The sequence below is a fragment of the Ursus maritimus genome, unplaced genomic scaffold (assembly GCF_017311325.1).
Source record: "Ursus maritimus isolate PB19 unplaced genomic scaffold, ASM1731132v1 scaffold_29, whole genome shotgun sequence".
Taxonomy (NCBI): Eukaryota; Metazoa; Chordata; class Mammalia; order Carnivora; family Ursidae; genus Ursus; species Ursus maritimus.
The window spans coordinates 2,517,843-2,535,571 of record NW_024425452.1 but is presented as its reverse complement, the minus strand read 5'-3'; the positions used below and the strand labels follow the sequence as shown (position 1 = coordinate 2,535,571).

Genomic DNA, 17,729 nt, shown 5'->3' with positions numbered 1-17,729 from the left:
GGGGGGGGGGTGGAGAAAAAGCAGCGGAGTGACCTGGGAGTGGGGCAGATCTGGAGGGAGGTGGTTACCCAGGGCCGGGGGTAGGTGAAGGGAGGAAAGGATGGAGGTGTACGCGGGGGACTCCATCCCGAGCTAGGTGAGGGAGGCTTCCCAGCTGCGGCACAGGCTGGGGGTGCGGCCAGCAGCGGGGGCGGAGGGCTGGCCCCGGGAGTCCTGCGGGGGCCGGACGGGAGGGTCAGTCTGGGGCTGTCCCGGGCCTGGCTCGGCCTCTCCCAGAGCTCCGCGCAGGCCCCAAGGCGGAGGCGCGAGGAAGAGGGCCACACTCACCTTCTCCTTCTTCAGTTTATAGGGCATCTCGGCCCGTCCGGACCCAGCCCGGCTCCTGCGGCCCCGCTCCGGCTCCGGCTTTGCTCGGCCGCACTCGGCCCGCTCGGCGTCTCTTCGCCACCGCCTGCGCGCTGCGCCCGGGTCGAGCGGTGATTGCGCCTCCAATTGGCCCGAACTCTTACAAACCTGCCTGACAACCAGGCGCCGCCTCCTCGGATTGGTTATTGGGGCCAAGCTGCTTCCTTTTTTTCTCATTGGAAAGGAAGAGTACAAACCGCCAGGGTTCGTCTCCCAGAATTGGTTGAAGTGGGAGGTCCCGCCCTAAAGTGGGTCGAGCTTAACAAAGGAGGCGGGGATAAGGGGAAGCCCAGGCTTAGCACCCAGTGCCGCACTCCGGCGTCTGGTGTGCGTCGCCCTCGGCCATTCTTCGCAGCCCCTTCCCTTCTAAAGTGGCTCTCGCTCTTTCCCTGCTCTGCTCCTTCGCCCAGTCCGAATGGAAGGAAAGAAGCCCTAAAATGAAGGATACCTTTCTTCATCGGGGTAACTTAGCACTAATTGCATCTGCAAAATTAGTGGAGAGAGCTCCCAATAGTTCTCTAGGGCATCGGTTTCTTAGACGGGGCTTGTAGAGAACGAAAGGGGAAGGCTGACTGGCGGGGACCCTGGTGAGATGAGATGAAAATTCTGGGTTTGTTACAATTTTGGAAAGAGGGTTCCCGTTCCTATTGCAAGTGCCCTGGGATTGGGGAACCAGCTAGACTGGAACACTTGGGAATACAGTGGAAAAGCTAGGTCTTGTTGAGTGTCTCAGGATATACGTCCCTTACTTCCATCCTGCCCAAGCCCGTGTCCTAATGAGTAAGATTATTTCCTGCCCTCAGGGAGTTCACTGGTGAAGTTCATAGACTTGTATAAACAGATGCTTAAGATACAATGTAGTGAATTACACAAACCTAGAGGTGGCTGGAGGAATGTTTCAGGAAGTCAACTCTAGGGGCACCTGGGTGGATCAGTCAGTTAAGCTTCTGCCTTTGGCTCAGGTCCTGATCCCAGGGAGCCTGTCTCTCCCTCTGCCTGCCGTCCCCCTGCTTGTGCTCTCTCTCTCTGACAAATAAAATCTTTTTTAAAAATCCAACTTGGGGGACACTTGGGTGGCTCAGTTGGTTGAGCATGTGACTCTTGGTTTCGGTTCAGGTCATGATCTCAGGGTCAGGAGATTGAGTCCCAAGGCAGGGTCCATGCTCAGCGTGGCATCTGCTTAAGACTCTCCCTCTACCTCTCCCTCTGCTCCTCCCCCTCTTCACACTCTCTCTCTCATTCTGTCTCTCTAAAATAAATAAGTAAATCTTAAAAAGTCTACTCCGTCTGATGATTGACTATATGAAGAAACTGGAGAAGGCTCAAGAAAAAGCCTGTGGCCCTTGACCAGAACAGCTATGTTATAAGACAAAGGCTGGCAGGGAGAAGAAAAGACAAATTGGGAAATGTGTAGAATCAACTGGATTTGGTGATTCATTGGATTGTGGGGAAGATGGTAAGGGAAAGGGAGGAGTTGAAGATGACTTCTGGAGCCATCAGAGGTGTACGTGGAAAACTGGTGTCGCAATGGCAAAGGAAGTAAAAGAGGACTGGTCAATAGTGACAGATTCCAGGGAATGACTGAACAAAATAAAGATCAAACACCACCAGCCTGATTCTGTAGTTGTAGGTGATCTTTGCAGGAAAGTTTTCAGAAGTGGAAGGAAGGTTATAATGGGTTGAAGAGTGAGCAAGAGGTATGGAAGTAAAGGCAACAAATGTAGGCTCTTATCTTATGGAAATAGTATTTGCCTCCCAATGATTAATGACAATTTCAAAGTAACACAAAGCAGACTGCATCCCAACAATTATTTGCTGGGGGGAAAAGCCTCGGAAGAAAGGATATTTGTGGATGGATATTTGCGTCTACCTAGGTGCTGAACTAGACAGGAGAGCAGATTTATTTACCCCATTCCCAAGGCCTCAAGGAGCACTATAGTCCTGAGGCTTAGAGCTTTCCCATGTAAAGCAGGCATATCCTTTTTGGGACTCATGCCACCATCCTCCCAGTCCTTGGTCCCTCTGGGAGACAAGGGACAGACCCACATAATACAGTTCAAGAACTACCAAATGGGAACTTTCATCCATATGAATTCGGGTCCCTAGTACATTCTTGCATGCTCTTTTAAAGATGTGGAACAGAGGAGGAGACTGGATGACTCAGTCAGTGGAGCATGTGACTCTTGATCTTGGGTTGTAAGTTCCAGCCCCATGTTGGGCAGACGTTACTTAAAAAAAAAAAAAATGTGGAGGGCTACCTGGGTTGCTCAGTTGGTTAAGTGTCCAACTCTTGATTTTGGCTCAGGTCGGATCATGACCTCAGGGTTGTAAGATGGAGCCCTACATCAGGATCCACGCTCATTGTGGAGTTTGCTTAAGATTCTGTCCCTCTCCCTCTGTCCCCATCTCAAGCGTGCCTATGCCCTCTCTTTCTCTCTCTCAAAACAAAACAAACAAAACAAAATAAAACAAAACAAAAAAGTGGAATTGGACAATTTCAAGTTTAAGACTAGAAGTACCTCCAGGAACTATAATCAGACATTTAAAAAAAAATTTTTTTGGAGGGTCTAGATGGGAAACTGACTCTTGATCTCAGCTCATGTCTTGATCTCAGGGTCATGAGTTCAAGCCCCAGTGTGGAGCCTACTTTAAAAAAAAATAAATAAGGGGGCTCCTGGGTGGCGCAGTCATTAAGCGTCTGCCTTCGGCTCAGGGCATGATCCCGGCGTTCTGGGATCGAGCCCCACATCAGGCTCCTCTGCTGGGAAGCCTGCTACTTCCTCTCCCACTCCCCCTGCTTGTGTTCCCTCTCTCGCTGGCTGTCTCTCTCTGTGTCAAATAAATAAATAAAATCTTTTTAAAAATTTTTTTAAAAATTAAAAAATACGGGTATCTTGGGGCACCTGGGTGGCTCAGTCATTAAGCATCTGCCTTTGGCTCAGGGCGTGATCCCGGCGTTGTGGGATCGAGCCCCACATCAGGCTCCTCCGCTGGGAGTCTGCTTCTTCCTCTCCCACTCCCCCTGCTTGTGTTCCCTCTCTCACTGCCTGTCTCTCTCTCTCTCTCTGTCAAATAAATAAATAAATCTTAAAAAAAAAAAAATAGGGGTACCTGGGTGGCCCAGTCGGTTAAGTGTCTGCCTTCAGCTCAGGGTCCTGGGATGGAGGCCCACATTGGGCTCTCTGCTCAGCGGGGAGCCTGCTTCTCCCTCTGCCTCTGCCACACCCCTGCTTGTGCTCACTCACTCTTTCTCTCTGTGTGTCAAATAAATAAATAAAATCTTTTAAAAAATATAAAAATACCTTCTTGTCTTGCTAGGAATAGAAATACCTTACAACACATAAATCTAATATTCAACTCTCAGATTTTCAGGATATTTTCAGGAATTCATAACGTGCAAAGGAGAAGCTGCCTCAAGTTGTTCAGCTGTGCAGGAAAGGAGAAAGGCGGTGTTTGGAGAATGCAAGGTCCAGAAAGAGTAGATTACCACCAACCAATCCATTGATTCTAAGTGAAAATATTGTTTTTGTTGTTAATAACTGGAAATGTGGCCTGCCAGCGTCCAAAGCAGTGGAGGTGGAGACAAGGATGGAATCTAAGTAACAGCAAAGTTGGGAAGCAAGCTGTTGGCTCGCGCTCATGACCGAAGCCTTGAATCCCTCTCTTCTGCCTGCTCTACACCCCCCCCCCACATCCCTCCCACCCTGCAGGGTAGAAACAGGACGTGGGTCTCCAATCTGCAAGGATTGGTGGGGCAGGGAGAGCAACTGGTTTTGGAGGAATGAAAAAGCGAAGCTGCTTTGTCTTCACTTCAAGTTTGGTGGGAGCAGAACGAACAGGACAATAAACAAGACAAGAAACACTGGAACGTGGGTTTTGTGTAGGATGTGTTGGAACAGGTGTGGCAGCACCAAGTACTCCAGGGCTACATGAATCACAAGTAGTAATCCAGCCAGCAGCCACTACATATCCGTAAGCATGTCTGAAGCAGTTTTATCCTACCACTCCCTCCTGCAACCCTCCCCACAACCCCCAGACCTCATTGCCTCCAGTTCCACCATGGAAACTGTAGGAGTTCCACAGAGGGCTGGACTCCTTCCTAAACACTCCACCCATAGCTCTGAGCCCTGGGCCAAGCTGGTCCTGAGCACGCTGACGGTTCGATGTTCATTCATTTAACTGTTAAGTGCATGGCAGGACAATTGAGAGGACGTCACTCCCCTAGCAGGCGCGTTAGTCAGATCCCCGCAAACACAGTGTCAAAAGACTACGCAACGGCAGTGAACGTGTTACTGCCACCGAGGAAGCCTCCCATCAATCCGAGTCGCCGCTCACCCTCCAGGCGCGCGCGCCAGGGACCCGCCGCCCCGCCCACTCTCCTCGCACCTCCCCCGACGGAAGCGGAAACGGCGCGCGGCAGGCTGGTTCCGGAAGCCGCTCTCCTTCGCCTTCCTCGTTGGTCTCCTGTCACCATGGCGCTGGCCGTCTTGCGGGTCCTGGACCCCTTCCCGACCGAGGCACCCCCGCTGGCGGTGCTGCTGCCCCCCGGGGGCCCGTGGCCTGCAGCGGGGCTGGGACTGGTGCTGGCTCTGCGGCCCGCAGGGGAGAGCCCCGCAGGGCCGGCGCTGCTTGTGGCGGCCCTGGAGGGACCGGGCGCGGAGACCGAAGAGCAGGGTCCAGGGCCCCCGCAGCTGCTGGTTAGCCGCGCGCTGCTGCGGCTCCTGGCTCTGGGCTCCGGGGCGTGGGTGCGGGCGCGCCCTGTGCGGCGGCCTCCGGCGCTGGGCTGGGCGCTGCTTGGCACTTCGTCGGGGCCTGGGCTGGGACCGCGAGTCGGGCCGCTGCTGGTGCGGCGCGGAGAGGCCCTGCCAGTGCCCGGACCGAGGGTGCTGGAGACGCGGCCGGCGTTGCAAGGGCTGCTGGGCCCAGGGACGCGGCTAGCTGTGACTGAGCTCCGTGGGCGGGCCAAACTGGGTCGGGAGGCTGGGGACAGCAGCCGGCCCCCACCCCCACCTGTGGTGTCGTCCTTCGCGGTTAACCGCACAGTCCGGCGACTCCGGGGAGTTCTGGGAGGGACTGGAGATTCACTGGGGGTAAGCCGGAGCTGTCTCCGTAGCCTGGGCCTCTTCCAGGGCGAATGGGTGTGGGTGACCCGAGCCGGAGAGTCGTCGAACACTTCCCAGCCACATTTGGCCAGGGTGCAGGTCCTAGAGCCTCGCTGGGACCTCTCTGAAAGGCTGGGACCCGGCTCTGGGCAGCCGGGAGAGCCCCTCGCTGACAGACTGGCCCTCGTGCCTGCCACTCTGGCTTTTAATCTCGGCTGTGATCCCCTGGAAGTGGGAGAGCTCAGAATTCAGGTAGGATACAGGACTGAGGTCAGGAATGCTTCCACTCCTTATTCCCTCTTCCTTATCTCAACTGAATTGGAAGAAGAGAGCTGTAGAATTTAGACCCCTTACTCCTTAGATCTTAATGTCTCTTAGTCTTATTTACCTATTCTCTACAATCAAAATATAATCCTCCATGGTGTAGTGGTGCATGGGAAGGGCTTTCATCCATTCAGGTGAAAGGAGAGAGTCATCGTCAAATTACCAGGTACATACAGTATATTAATTCTACTTAATCAGTTGTTTATTGAATTGCTACAGTGTATCCAGAATTGTACTGAGTAATATGGAGGATGATACCTCATTTCTTTTGCTCATGCTTATCCTTGACTTCAAATAGCTTTCTGTTCTTCTAGCCTCATCTGTGAAAGTCCTACCATCCTTTCCTTCAAAGCCCATCTAAAGATGCTACCTCTTCTCAAAGCCTTACACCATCTTACCATATATTTGACATGACTTCTTTCTCCTATAGTGTTTTGTACCTTTCTTAGAGCATTTTTTTTCTGTCCCGTTACGATTATGTACTCTTATCTAATCCTCAGTTATATATTTTAAATTCTTTGAAGGGAAGGACTCTTTATTATCTTTAGTGCCTGGTATTTGATTTTAATATTTTAGTAAATATACCCGAGAGAAATTTTTGGTTCCTGCCTTTAAGGAGATTACTTCAAGAAGATCATTGTATTTGGGGGGACAAATATAGTCTACTGTTTAATTAGGCACCTAGATATATGGTTTAGGCCTGTACTGTCCAATACAGAAGCCACTGGCTACAGTGTGGCTTTTTAACTTAAAACTAAATAAAACTTAAAACCGTTCTTCAGATGCTTCAGTTATGTGTCAAATGCTCAACAGCACATGTAGGTAACATTTCTATCACTGTAGAAAGTTCTGTTAGCTAAAGCTGGCATAGCCAATTTGTGTTATAAGATGTCAAGAAGGATGTAAGATATGCATGAATGGGAGTCAGGTGTGGGTTTCCCTTTGAATGGAGGAAAAACTGGAGTCTTCAGACTGGAGCTCATTCAGCTGAACCAACCCTTTCAGCTTCAGCGAGATCATATCCTTTTCCCACAGCCTGAATTCAGTGTCCCCACTAATGTCCAATTAATAGCAGTTCCACTTGCTGCCTGGTGTCACTCAAAAGTACTTGTGGGAATTAAATGTCTTTACCACTTTCCTGGCTCAGGGTCAACTTAAAGGTATCGCAGAAAGGTTATTTTTACTGGGGAACTTTTTGGAGCTAGAGTCAGAAATCTCTTCCTGGTGCCCATGAGGAGAGGTTTCTGTTTCTAGGGAAGATACAGGTATTCAGTTTGGCTACCTTAGGCCTCCCTCCCACAGGCCTTGTGGTTAGAGGATGCAAATAGAAACATTGGCTGCTAAAGTGAAGGTAGGGCAGAGCCTGACTCCTTGGGAGAAGGTGATAAGGTGGTGGTTATTTCTCTAATAGAGATACTTGGAAGGCTCCAGCAACCCTGAAGACAAAGGAAGCCGCTCAGTGCTGCCTGAGCCTCTGTTTGCCAAAGAGTTACACATCGAAATTGTGTCCTCTCCCCACTACAGCACCAACGGAAATTATGACCATGTTCTTTACCGGCACTTTCAGACACCCAGGTTAGCTGCTTACCCCTTTCAGGAGATAGCATCTCACCCTTGCTCTCCTCCTATTCCATGCCTTAGGTGCAGGTCCCACAGAGCTCTGACTTTACAAAGCCACATTTTAGGCAGTATTGTGGCTAGATGCCTCTTGGTGTGGCAGGTGGTCAATAGAAAGGAAATTGGTACCACGAGGTGAATCTGGACATTCTAAACTGAGAAGCCTCTTTGATTTGAGAGGGCCCGCAAAGAGCCAGGATCCTGCTTTGCCCCTCACTGCTCTCTGATTCTCCCTTTCTAGCCTCTCTGCCATTCCCCCCAGCTCATTCTAGGTCAGACCTGTTCTCTGGACAGCTGCTTGGGATCTCTGGGTGGGCGGTAGGCCCTTATGGTCTGCGGGTTGGGAGTAGACATGAGGGGATATGTCAGGCCCATGCTCTTGACTCTTATTGTGAGCTGACCAGGGCCACTGCTGTGTTTGCAGGGCAGTCCAGGAAGGGGATGTTCTGTGTGTGCCAACAGTTGGGCAAGTAGAGATCCTGGAAGGAAGCCCAGAGAAACTGCCCAGGTACGCAGCTGTCTCTTATCCTACAGCTGGGATCCCTAACCCGGGTGCAAGAGTTCTATGATCCCCTCCCCACAAGTTGTGTGGAATAATTTTGTATATAAGAAAACTTGATTATCATGTACATTTTTAAAAAAGATTTTATTTATTTGAGAGAAAGAGCTAGAGAGCATGAGCATGGGGGAGAGGGAGAAAGAGGCTCCCCGCTGAGCAGAGAGCTGGGGGGCTCAATCCTAGGACCCTGGGATCATGACCTGAGCCAAAGGCAGATACCTAGCCGATTGAGCCACCCAGGTACCCTTGTCATGTACATTTTTTCTAGTGAAAAGGTACATGCTTTCTTCAGGTTCTCAAATAGGCGCGGGACTGAAAAAAGATGAAGAATCACTGCCTGCCACCTTTGGGACGTATTTATCCTCAAATTATTGGTGGTCATCGGTACAGGAAGGCATTAAGAAGTTTAATGGCCTAGACCAACATGAGATTCCTTGCTTTTCTTTCTTAACCACAGTGTCATTTGGGCCAGGTTTTGGGCCGCACCTCCCATATACCCAACATAAGGAGACCCAGGCTTTGATTTCTGCCCTAATTAATGCAGCGTGCACATGCAGCTTTGCAGTCCCATCTCCCAGAGTGGAGGAGAGACAGATGGCTGCTGTCATTGACAGGCCTTCTCTTTTTCCTTGCTCTCAATAAAGAGTGAGAAATTAAGCATAAGTGACCCAAGCACCCAAAACAAGGAGTGCAACCTTCTCTTTACTTTTTATTTATTTATTTTTTTTTAATTTTTTATTTATTGGACAGAGAGAGAGAGAGAGACAGCCAGCAAGAGAGGGAACACAAGCAGGGGGAGTGGGAGAGGAAGAAGCAGGCTCCTAGCGGAGGAGCCTGATGTGGGGCTCGATCCCACAACGCCGGGATCACGCCCTGAGCCGAAGGCAGACGCTTAACCGCTGTGCCACCCAGGCGCCCCCAAGGAGTGCAACCTTTCTCCTCCCTGTAGACACTGATCACAGAGGTTCCATGTAAAAGGGTGAGACAAAGAATTCAGAGACTGCTTTGGCTTTCTGTGAAGCGGGAGAATGTGTAGCCTGATAGCCCGGGACTGATTTCCTGTAGCGACGTACTAGGAGAGCACAGCTAATAGACCCACTAATCCAGCATGCACAGGGGATTCCTTGTGAGGTGGTGGGGCCAGCCGGAAGGAACTGAGGTGTAGGAGTTGGCATGCCCAAGGTCTCCGGCCTAGCCAGCCTGGGTTCTCTGCCAAGACAGATGCATTGTCTGGATTGCCTGATTCATCCTTGATCAACATTCAGAGCTTGGTTCATTCAGAGCTGTGGTACCCACGTGAAGGGCCTGGTAGTACCCTTTGTAACCCCATTTAATGCTCATGGCACCCCTTTGAGCTTTCCCAAATCTTATCTACAACTAGGGCCTGGTAGAAAATGCCACGCTGGCATGTATTAGTCACTTCCCACTCGTGTCTCCCATCTTAAATATAGCCAGTATCTACGAGCTAGCTTTCTGTAGGAGAACTACAGAATGCCCACCCTTTGTACTTCCAAAGGAAAGCAGGCACTGGACCCTTCTGGGACCTAGCACACAGTTTTTCCCCCTCAGTAGGTCCTGCAAAGGGAAGGGAAGCCTTGCTAGGAAGCTTCTGTGATGTTGGTGGTGTAGCCCCTGCAGGCTCTTCCGCGGTTCCACTGCCCCAGAGCAAACCAGCAAGGATCCAGCTCCATTGTCTCCCGTCTGGCTCTTGAGAACACAACCCAGCTTTCCCCAGCAATGTCCAGATACGTTCAAGAGCTCTGATCCTTGTACTTACTGAGATGGTCGTGCTGTCGTGGAAGGGGGGACTTCCCCCTAACCTCCCCCAGTGCTGTTTACCCTTGGATGCCACTGCTCACCACGTGCACTGTGACTCAGGGTTGAGATGCCAGGTTCTAGCGCTACCTACTGTCCATTTATACTGAATATCAGTAAGACACAGGCTTCCTTATGCTCCAGGTTTTTTTTTTTTAAGATTTTATTTGTTTATTTGACAGAGAGAGTGAGGGAGCACAAGCAGGGGGAGCGGCAGAGGGAGAGGAAGAAGCAGGCTCCCTGATGAGCAGAGAGCTGATGCGGGACTTGATCCCAGGACCCTGGGATCATGACCCGAGCCGAAGGAAGACCCCCAACCGACTGAGCCACCCAGGTGCCCCATATGTTCCACATTTTATCACGATAACCGCCTACCCTAATAATCGGGAGAGTTCATAATACCAATCTGCTGTGCTTCTCCCCTCCACCTGGCATTATTCCCACACACCCCACTTTGCTGCCAGAGTAAGCAGCTTTACGACAGACCATGTGAACAAAGGAATTTGCACCAACTGGAACTTAAAAGAGGCCCAAGTTCTAGTCTGGGCCAAGTCATTGCCTTTCCACCTGAGGATTAAAGAGGAAAGTAGTTCATCATTTCTTTTCTGGAAGATTGGGCTAGTCACTACTACCTGCTCCCTGCTCTCTGCACCCTTTGTAGGTTGAGTGCCCCCCACTCACTCTGAGACTAGCCAGTGAGTGCACAGCCCTGGTTACGGCTGGGGGAGCTTTCAAAAAATGCAGATGCCTGAACCCCACCCCAGACGTGTTTGCGCAGAGTCAAGGTGAGGCTGGGGCCTGTGCAGTCTTTATTTTTACGAAAGGAGGGGAAAATGCTAATTTAAAATATTGAGATGGGCGCCTGGCTGACTCAGTCAGTAGAGGATGCAACTCTTGATCTTAGGGTCATGAGTTCGACCCCCACATCTGGCGTAGAGATTACTTTTTTAAAAACTGAGATCTAATTCACATGTTTAAAGTGTATGCTTCTGGGCGCCTGGGTAGCACAGTCGTTAGGCGTCTGCCTTCGGCTCAGGGCGTGATCCTGGCGTTCCGGGATCGAGCCCCACATCGGGCTCCTCCAATGGGAGCCTGCTTCTTCCTCTCCCACTCCCCCTGCTTGTGTTCCCTCTCTCGCTGGCTGTCTATCTCTGTCAAATAAATAAATAATCTTAAAAAAAAATAAAGTGTACGATTCAGGGGTGCCTGGGTGGCTCGGTTGGTTAAGCATCTGCCTTCGGCTCAGGTCATGATCTCAGGGTCCTGGGATCGAGCCCCACATTGGGCTCCCTGTTCAGTAGGGAGTCCGCTTCTCCCTCTCCCCCTTGTTCATGCTCTTTTTCTCTCAAATAAATAAATAAAATCTTTAAAAAAAATAAAATATACAATTCAGTGGCTTTTACTATATTCATAAGGTTATGCAACCAACACCACTAATTCCAGAACATTTTCTTCCCCCCAACACCCCTGCCCATTAGCAGACCCTCTCTACTCCCCCCTTCCCTCAGCCCCCAGCAATTACCAATCTGCTGAACAGAATCATATAATATGTGGGAGATGTTGATTTTCAAGTTTCACAGATAATTCTAATGTGCAGCCAAAATAATGAATTAATCATTAGATGTCTTTAATAAGGAATCTGCAATTAGATTTCTTTATTGAATAACGACCCAAGGGACCCTTCCTGCTGACGTGTTGGAAGGCTTTGGGAGGTATGACTTGGAGGGGAAGACTGTATTCTAGAGCCAGTGAAAATGGTCAGGTGATCATTGCTTACTGCAGCTGTAGCTCCTCCCCCTGGAATGGGTGGGTAGGCCATCTACCTGGAGAAACACGTCCCCAAGGCTCTCTGATGGTTGCCATGAGGGATGTGGAGGGCTGTTATAGCTCCTGCCCTCAAAATGTGCAGGAGCCAGCCAGGGAGATAAGAAAGGCTCCTTTATCCCTCCTCCTGTCCCCTTCCTCACCCCCTGCCATATCTGGGGGCAGTTACTCGTGCTGTTCTTGAGTTTGTCCCTGTGGTCGACTCTATGATGGAGACAGCCACCTTGTCCTTAGGGAGAGGTGTATGTGGGCTCTGAATCTGCGCAGTTCATTGGGCTTCTTTCCTACAGGTGGCGAGAAATGTTTTTTAAAGTGAAGAAAACCATTGGGGAAGCTCCTGATGGGCCGAGCAGCGCGTACTTGGCGGACACCACTCATACCTCCTTGTACTTGGTGAGGCCCTGGGGATGGGACTAGACCTGGGAGGAGGAACAGAAACAGCTTCCAGGCACTAAAGCTTCCTCCGGCCTTTCCCAGGTGGGTTCTACCCTGAGCCCAGTTCCAAGGCTCGCTTCAGGAGAATCCACTCCTTGGAACAGCTTGTCTCCTCCAGGCCTGGAGACCTTGGTGACTGAGCTCTGTGCTGCCCTGAAGCCTCGCCTCCAGCCGGGGTGAGTGAAGCCGCGGCCTCAGGGTGGGAGAGAAGCCTGCCTGGAACATCTCTGGAGGGGCAGTGGGCTGGACAATCAGTCCCTAATGCACTGGCCAGCGTAGGGTTGGGGGGACCTCCCTCAAACCAGTATGCCCAGGCCACTAGCCCATGTCCTTTCTGTAAGCAAATTCCTAGGCTCCTTTCTGGGGACAACGTCCATCCTCCAACGTTGGCTGTAGAAGAAAAATCTCCCCCAGGGACAGCTGTCTCTGAGACTGCCCTTCCCCTTGGGGAGCCCACTAGCCATTCTGGCCTTCACCGCCCTGGGCCCAAATGCTACAGCTCCTCAAACCACTGGCCTAAGCGTAGACACAGACCTTCCCCTAACTCCTCTGGATATCATCCAAGGCTTTAAAGGCAGTGACGACAAAAGGGAATTGTTCTGGCTGCTGGATACGCTCCGTGCCCCTGCCAGGGCACCAGAGGTGGCATGGGAACTATGGCTTCACCACGTGCAAACAGCCCTGGAGGAGGAGGGGTGCCACAAGGAGAGGGAGGTGCCTGCTTTCTCCATCCAAGGGTCCCTCTGTTGCTGGGGGTTTGAGCAGAGTGGAGGAGACCAGTGTCTGCTCTCTGGTTGCAGAGGTACCCTGTTGACAGGAACCAGCAGTGTCCTTCTCCGGGGTCCCCCGGGCAGTGGGAAAACCACAGCCGTCACTGCAGCCTGCAGCCGCCTCGGGCTCCACCTGCTGAAGGTGAGGGTACCTGGAGAGTTGACCCCCAGCTGCCCCGCCCGGCCCAGATTCTCCCGCTCCCCTCCCCCTTCTGGCCACCAGCCTGGCCCCAGCACCCCAGCACTTCAGCCGGGTGGGCCAGGAGGTCAGGCCTGTTCCCATGATTCTCAGCTACGAGAAGATAACTTTCAAAAAGGAAGGGGTTTGAAGATTGTGGTGGGTAGTCCAGGGAATGAGGTCAGGGTAGAGGGGAGGTAGGCCTTGGCCAGTGTTCCCTTCTCCCCCGTCTCCGCCCTCTAAATAAAAGATGGCCTGCGTCTTCTGGCTCTTCTCCCCGCCCGTCCTGCCTCCGTCACGCCTGCCCTTTGCTCACAGACCGTTGGGGCCTCGTCCCCAGGTGCCCTGCTCCAGCCTCTGTGCGGACAGTAGCGGGGCTGTGGAGACAAAACTGCAGGCCGCCTTCTCCCGGGCCCGGCGCTGCCGGCCTGTGGTTCTGTTGCTCACAGCCGTGGACCTTCTGGGCCGGGACCGTGACGGGCTGGGTGAGGACGCCCGTGTGGTGGCCACGCTGCGTCGCCTCCTCCTCGACAAGGACCCCCTCACCAGGTGTGGTACGGAGCTGGGTCTGCAAAACGGCGGGGCCCGGCCTCCCCACTTCTCTTCGGCCTCTCGTCCTCTCTTCCTCGACGGCTCCTCCGACATCTCGCCCATGTGGCTGTCCTCCAGACGGTCCTGAGCCGAGCAGCTTGGGGTGTCCAGAGGGAGGGGGATGCGGTCCCTAGTGCTTTGTGGGGAGCACCGTGTCGGAGAAAAAAACACAGCCTCTGTCAGTGAGCTCCCCGTGTGAGGGCGGGGACCACAGGTCCTCCCTCAAGCTGTGCCCACGGGGTGAGCGCTGGGGTGCTCCCCTCCCCGTCCCGCGCCAGCGGCCACCTGCCTCCCCGCCCGGCCACACTCTTGCCCTCAGCGCCCGCTCTGTGTCTGCAGCTGCCCGCCCCTGATGGTCGTGGCCACCACGAGCCGGGCCCAGGACCTGCCTGCCGACGTGCAGACGGCGTTTCCTCACGAGCTGGAGGTGCCGGCGTTGTCAGAGGGGCGGCGGCTCAGTGTCCTGCGGGCGCTCACCGCCCACCTCCCCCTGGGCCAGGAGGTGAACCTGGCGCAGCTGGCACGGCACTGCGCAGTGAGTACCGAGACGGGGCACCCCCCCCTCCGTCCCGCTGCCCTGCCCGTGCGGGCTCCACCCTGGGCCTCTGCTCCCGCTGGGGGACAGGTCTCCTGCGGGTTCCTGCCTGCCGTGCCCTGCTCACGCGCCCTCTCCTGCGGTTCCCCAGGGCTTCGTGGTGGGGGATCTCTATGCCCTTTTGACCCACAGCAGCCGGGCAGCCTGCGCCAGGATCAAGAACTCGGGGTAAGGAAACTGTGCACAGGAGGGAAGAGAAGGCAAGAGGAAATATGGTGGGGGGCGGGGGGCTGGGAAGGGGGAAGAGGAACCAGGGCCTTGACGGGGGGTTGGGGGGGATGCTTTCGGTCAGGCCCTCCGGAGGTCCTCCTGGGCTTCTCTTTGCAGTTTGGCAGGTGGCTGGAGTGAGGAGGACGAGGGGGAGCTCTGTGCTGCTGGCTTTCCTCTCCTGGCTGAGGATTTCGGGCAGGCACTGGAACAGCTGCAGACAGCTCAGTCCCAGGCCATTGGCGCCCCCAAGGTAGGACTCCAGCTCCTCGGAGGTAGGACAGGAGCTCTCACCACCACCCTGTCCCCAGCCGCGTACTCTCCATCTCCTAGATCCCCTCAGTGTCCTGGCATGATGTGGGCGGGCTGCAGGAGGTGAAGAAGGAGATTCTGGAGACCATTCAGCTCCCTCTAGAGCACCCCGAGCTGCTGAGCCTGGGCCTCAGGCGCTCAGGTCTTCTGCTCCATGGTCCCCCTGGCACGGGCAAGACCCTCCTGGCCAAGGCAGTGGCTACTGAATGCTGCCTTACCTTCCTCAGGTGGCAAGGGGGTGTGGAAGGGGTGCTGGGCGGGCTGGGGAGCAGGAGGGGCTGGCTGGTCAGTTGTGTGTTTACGCATCTGACGAATCTCCTCCTCTCCCTCAGCGTGAAGGGGCCTGAACTCATCAACATGTATGTGGGCCAGAGTGAGGAGAATGTGCGAGAAGGTGAGTGAGGAGAGGCCAGCCTTCCAGCCCCTCCCAAACCCTAATGGCCCTTGCGCTGCCCCCCCCACCCTCCAGCGACTCCAGGTCTTTCCACCGTCGCATGGTCCTTTCTCCAGAGGACCTGCCCAGGGTGGCCTAGTACCTGGACTGATGAACCGGCACACCTGGCTTTCCCTCCTCCTTCGCATGACTTCACACCCCCCTGAGCTTCCCCCTCCTGGGGGTCCCTTTCTTTCCTCAGTGTTTGCCAGGGCCAGGGCCGCGGCTCCCTGCGTTATCTTCTTTGATGAGCTGGACTCCCTGGCCCCGAGCCGGGGGCGAAGCGGAGACTCTGGAGGTGTGATGGACAGGTGGGGGTCTGAACCTGATTGGAGTCTGGGGTCCAAGACGGAGGGATGTGAGACAGGCTGCAGCAGTCTCCAGAGCCCCAGGAGTTCCTGCCATTCCAGTTCCAAAATAGTATAACAACAAAAAGGGGGCCGCGGAGCCGGGTGAGGGACACTGAGGAGAAGGGGGGCCTTCGTGGAGGGGTCTCCAGGGCACAACGGTGCAGGCGGCCCTAGGGGGAAGGCCGGGAAGGAGGGGCCCCACAGGCAGGGTGGAGGCTGAGGAAGGGCCGGGGACTGGCCTCCACGTGCTCGTTTGCAGGGTGGTGTCTCAGCTCCTGGCTGAGCTGGACGGGCTTCACAGCACTCAGGATGTGTTCGCGATTGGAGCCACCAACAGACCAGACCTCCTGGACCCTGCCCTTCTGCGGCCTGGCAGGTGCGCACCCATCTGGGCCTGGCCCTTGACCCCCTCCTGTGCCTCTCCACCCTCGTGCTAGGCTCCCCGACACTTATGCCTGCCTGTCTCCCTCAAGATTTGACAAGCTGGTGTTCGTGGGGGTGAGCGAGGACCGTGCCTCCCAGCTGCGTGTCCTAAGTGCCATCACACGCAAGTATGTCCCGTTAGGGGGAGACCCCCGAAGGGCTTGGGCCTTGGGATGGTCGGGGCTGCCAGTTTCTTTCCTCTCTCTGCACAACAGGTTCAAGCTGGAGCCTTCTGTGAGCTTGGTGAACGTGCTGGATCGCTGCCCTCCCCAGCTGACGGGTGCAGACCTCTACTCCCTCTGCTCTGATGCCATGACAGCGGCTCTCAAACGCAGGGTCCGGGACCTGGAGGAAGGTGAGCCACTTGCCAGCCCCAGAGGTCTGGTTCCCAGAGGGGAACCAGGCCTGCTCCTGGATTTCAGAGGACGGACTGTTGATATTTGGGGGCCTCTGGGCAAGAAGATGCCCACCCTAGGGCTCTCCCCTCCTCAGACACAGACCACAGCCTCTGTTGCCCCCTCGTCTCCCCCAGGGCTGGAGCCCGGGAGCTCGGCTCTGCTCCTCACCATGGAGGACCTGCTGCAGGCCGCTGCCCGGCTACAGCCCTCGGTCAGCGAGCAGGAGCTGCTCCGGTACCAGCGCACCCAGCGCAGGCTGGCCGCCTGCTAGGAGCCTCCTGCCGTCTGGGAGCCTGACCCGAGGCCTAACAGTGCTTAGGTACCCCACAGACCCCTGGGAGAGCAAAGGGCTCCTCCGCATGCTGCCGTGGCACCAAAGGCTGCCTACCTCCAGGAGACCCCCTCGGTGCCGAGGAGCCGCGAGGGCTCGAAGGGCATCATCCCCTGCCTACCTGTTTGTCCTTCCAGGCCAGCTCCAGCTCCAAGACTAAAGACCCTTCGCTCAGGAGGGGGCGCTTGGGCCTGGATGGAGCTCTGGGGATGCCCCCCCCCCCCCCCAGGGAGCCCAGTCTTGGCTGAGAATAAAGTGTATGCTGCCCCCTGCTGGTTGTGTCTGAAAGGCTGGAGTGGGGGCGAGCAAGCCTGTGGAAGGAGTCAGCCCCAGGGGAGGGCACACCGGGGAGCTTAAGCCTTTGGACAGACACGCAAGGCACGCGGGAACTGAAAAAGGCACAGACTGTATTTGCTCACCCTTCCATTTGCCTGAACATAAATCCCTGCGCCCACAGCAGCAGTCCCAGGATCTGCGCTGGGGGCTGGCCTTGGGATGGGGCCGCTGGTCCCCACCTCCCCAGCCAGACCTGGCAGCGCCTGGGCAGAGGGCTGTAGGAGCTGAGGCCACGCTCAGCGCTCAGTCCGTCCTCTTCAGCACGTGGATGAAATAGCAAGGAATGTAGGCCTGGCCCGGCTGGTAAGGCTTGAAGTCTCCCAGGACGCTGTGCTGGCACCTGCCCCCGAAGGCAGCTCGGAGCAACTCCGTGAAGGAAGCCAAGCAGTGCGGGTAGTAGGAGAGCCGGAACTTACTGCAACAGAGCGCCCGAGCAGCCGTGAGGACTGGTGGCCTCAGCACCACCCCCTCCACCCCCTGCCGAGCCCAGTGGGTACCTCAAGCCAGGAGAACCATCCTGGCCAGCCCCTGGCACCTGCACTGTATAGTCCAGGGTCACCATGTGGGCCTTGTTGTTCACTGTCAGCACAGACGTCGTGATGTCCTTGGTCAAGTCACTCTGTAGGCGGTGGTGCCGGCTGCATTAGCCTTTGCAGCCACCGTGGGGCCTGGACCCCGGGATCACATCCCCCATTCTGGGCCTCCCCCCCCCCCGGGACCCCAC

General features: G+C 54.8%; 3 protein-coding genes across 3 annotated transcripts in view; 1 reads left to right on the top strand and 2 right to left on the bottom strand.

Moving 5' to 3' along the window:
- Positions 1-491, bottom strand: part of PPP2R5D (protein phosphatase 2 regulatory subunit B'delta) — a 20,328-nt gene extending 19,837 nt beyond the window's left edge. The window contains exon 1 of the mRNA XM_040643495.1: positions 328-491. Coding sequence (XP_040499429.1) covers positions 328-354 — 27 coding nt within the window. The 5' untranslated portion in view covers positions 355-491. The remainder of the gene's footprint in view (positions 1-327) is intronic.
- Positions 492-4,862: 4,371 nt separating this feature from the next.
- Positions 4,863-16,941, top strand: PEX6 (peroxisomal biogenesis factor 6). Its single transcript, XM_040643492.1, has 17 exons — positions 4,863-5,759; positions 7,243-7,406; positions 7,873-7,956; positions 11,937-12,039; positions 12,124-12,257; positions 12,882-12,993; positions 13,370-13,578; positions 13,960-14,155; positions 14,307-14,383; positions 14,543-14,675; positions 14,756-14,961; positions 15,067-15,128; positions 15,370-15,478; positions 15,777-15,893; positions 15,991-16,068; positions 16,156-16,295; positions 16,473-16,941. The coding sequence occupies exons 1-17, from the start codon at positions 4,878-4,880 to the stop codon at positions 16,607-16,609; spliced, it is 2,943 nt and encodes a 980-aa protein (XP_040499426.1). The 5' UTR covers positions 4,863-4,877; the 3' UTR covers positions 16,610-16,941.
- Positions 16,942-17,059: 118 nt separating this feature from the next.
- Positions 17,060-17,729, bottom strand: part of GNMT (glycine N-methyltransferase) — a 2,861-nt gene continuing 2,191 nt past the window's right edge. Inside the window, exons 5-6 of the mRNA XM_040643493.1 lie at positions 17,503-17,624; positions 17,060-17,420 (exon numbers count right to left, since the gene is read on the bottom strand). Coding sequence (XP_040499427.1) covers positions 17,249-17,420; positions 17,503-17,624 — 294 coding nt within the window. The 3' untranslated portion in view covers positions 17,060-17,248. The remainder of the gene's footprint in view (positions 17,421-17,502; positions 17,625-17,729) is intronic.

Bases quoted from the DNA above. Each gene is read 5' to 3' on its own strand.
- PEX6 (XM_040643492.1), top strand. From the start codon at position 4,878: ATGGCGCTGGCCGTCTTGCGGGTCCTGGACCCCTTCCCGACCGAGGCA. The intron at 7,957-11,936 runs GTACGCAGCTGT...TCTTTCCTACAG, and splicing joins AGCCCAGAGAAACTGCCCAG to GTGGCGAGAAATGTTTTTTA. The intron at 14,384-14,542 runs GTAAGGAAACTG...TTCTCTTTGCAG, and splicing joins GCCAGGATCAAGAACTCGGG to TTTGGCAGGTGGCTGGAGTG.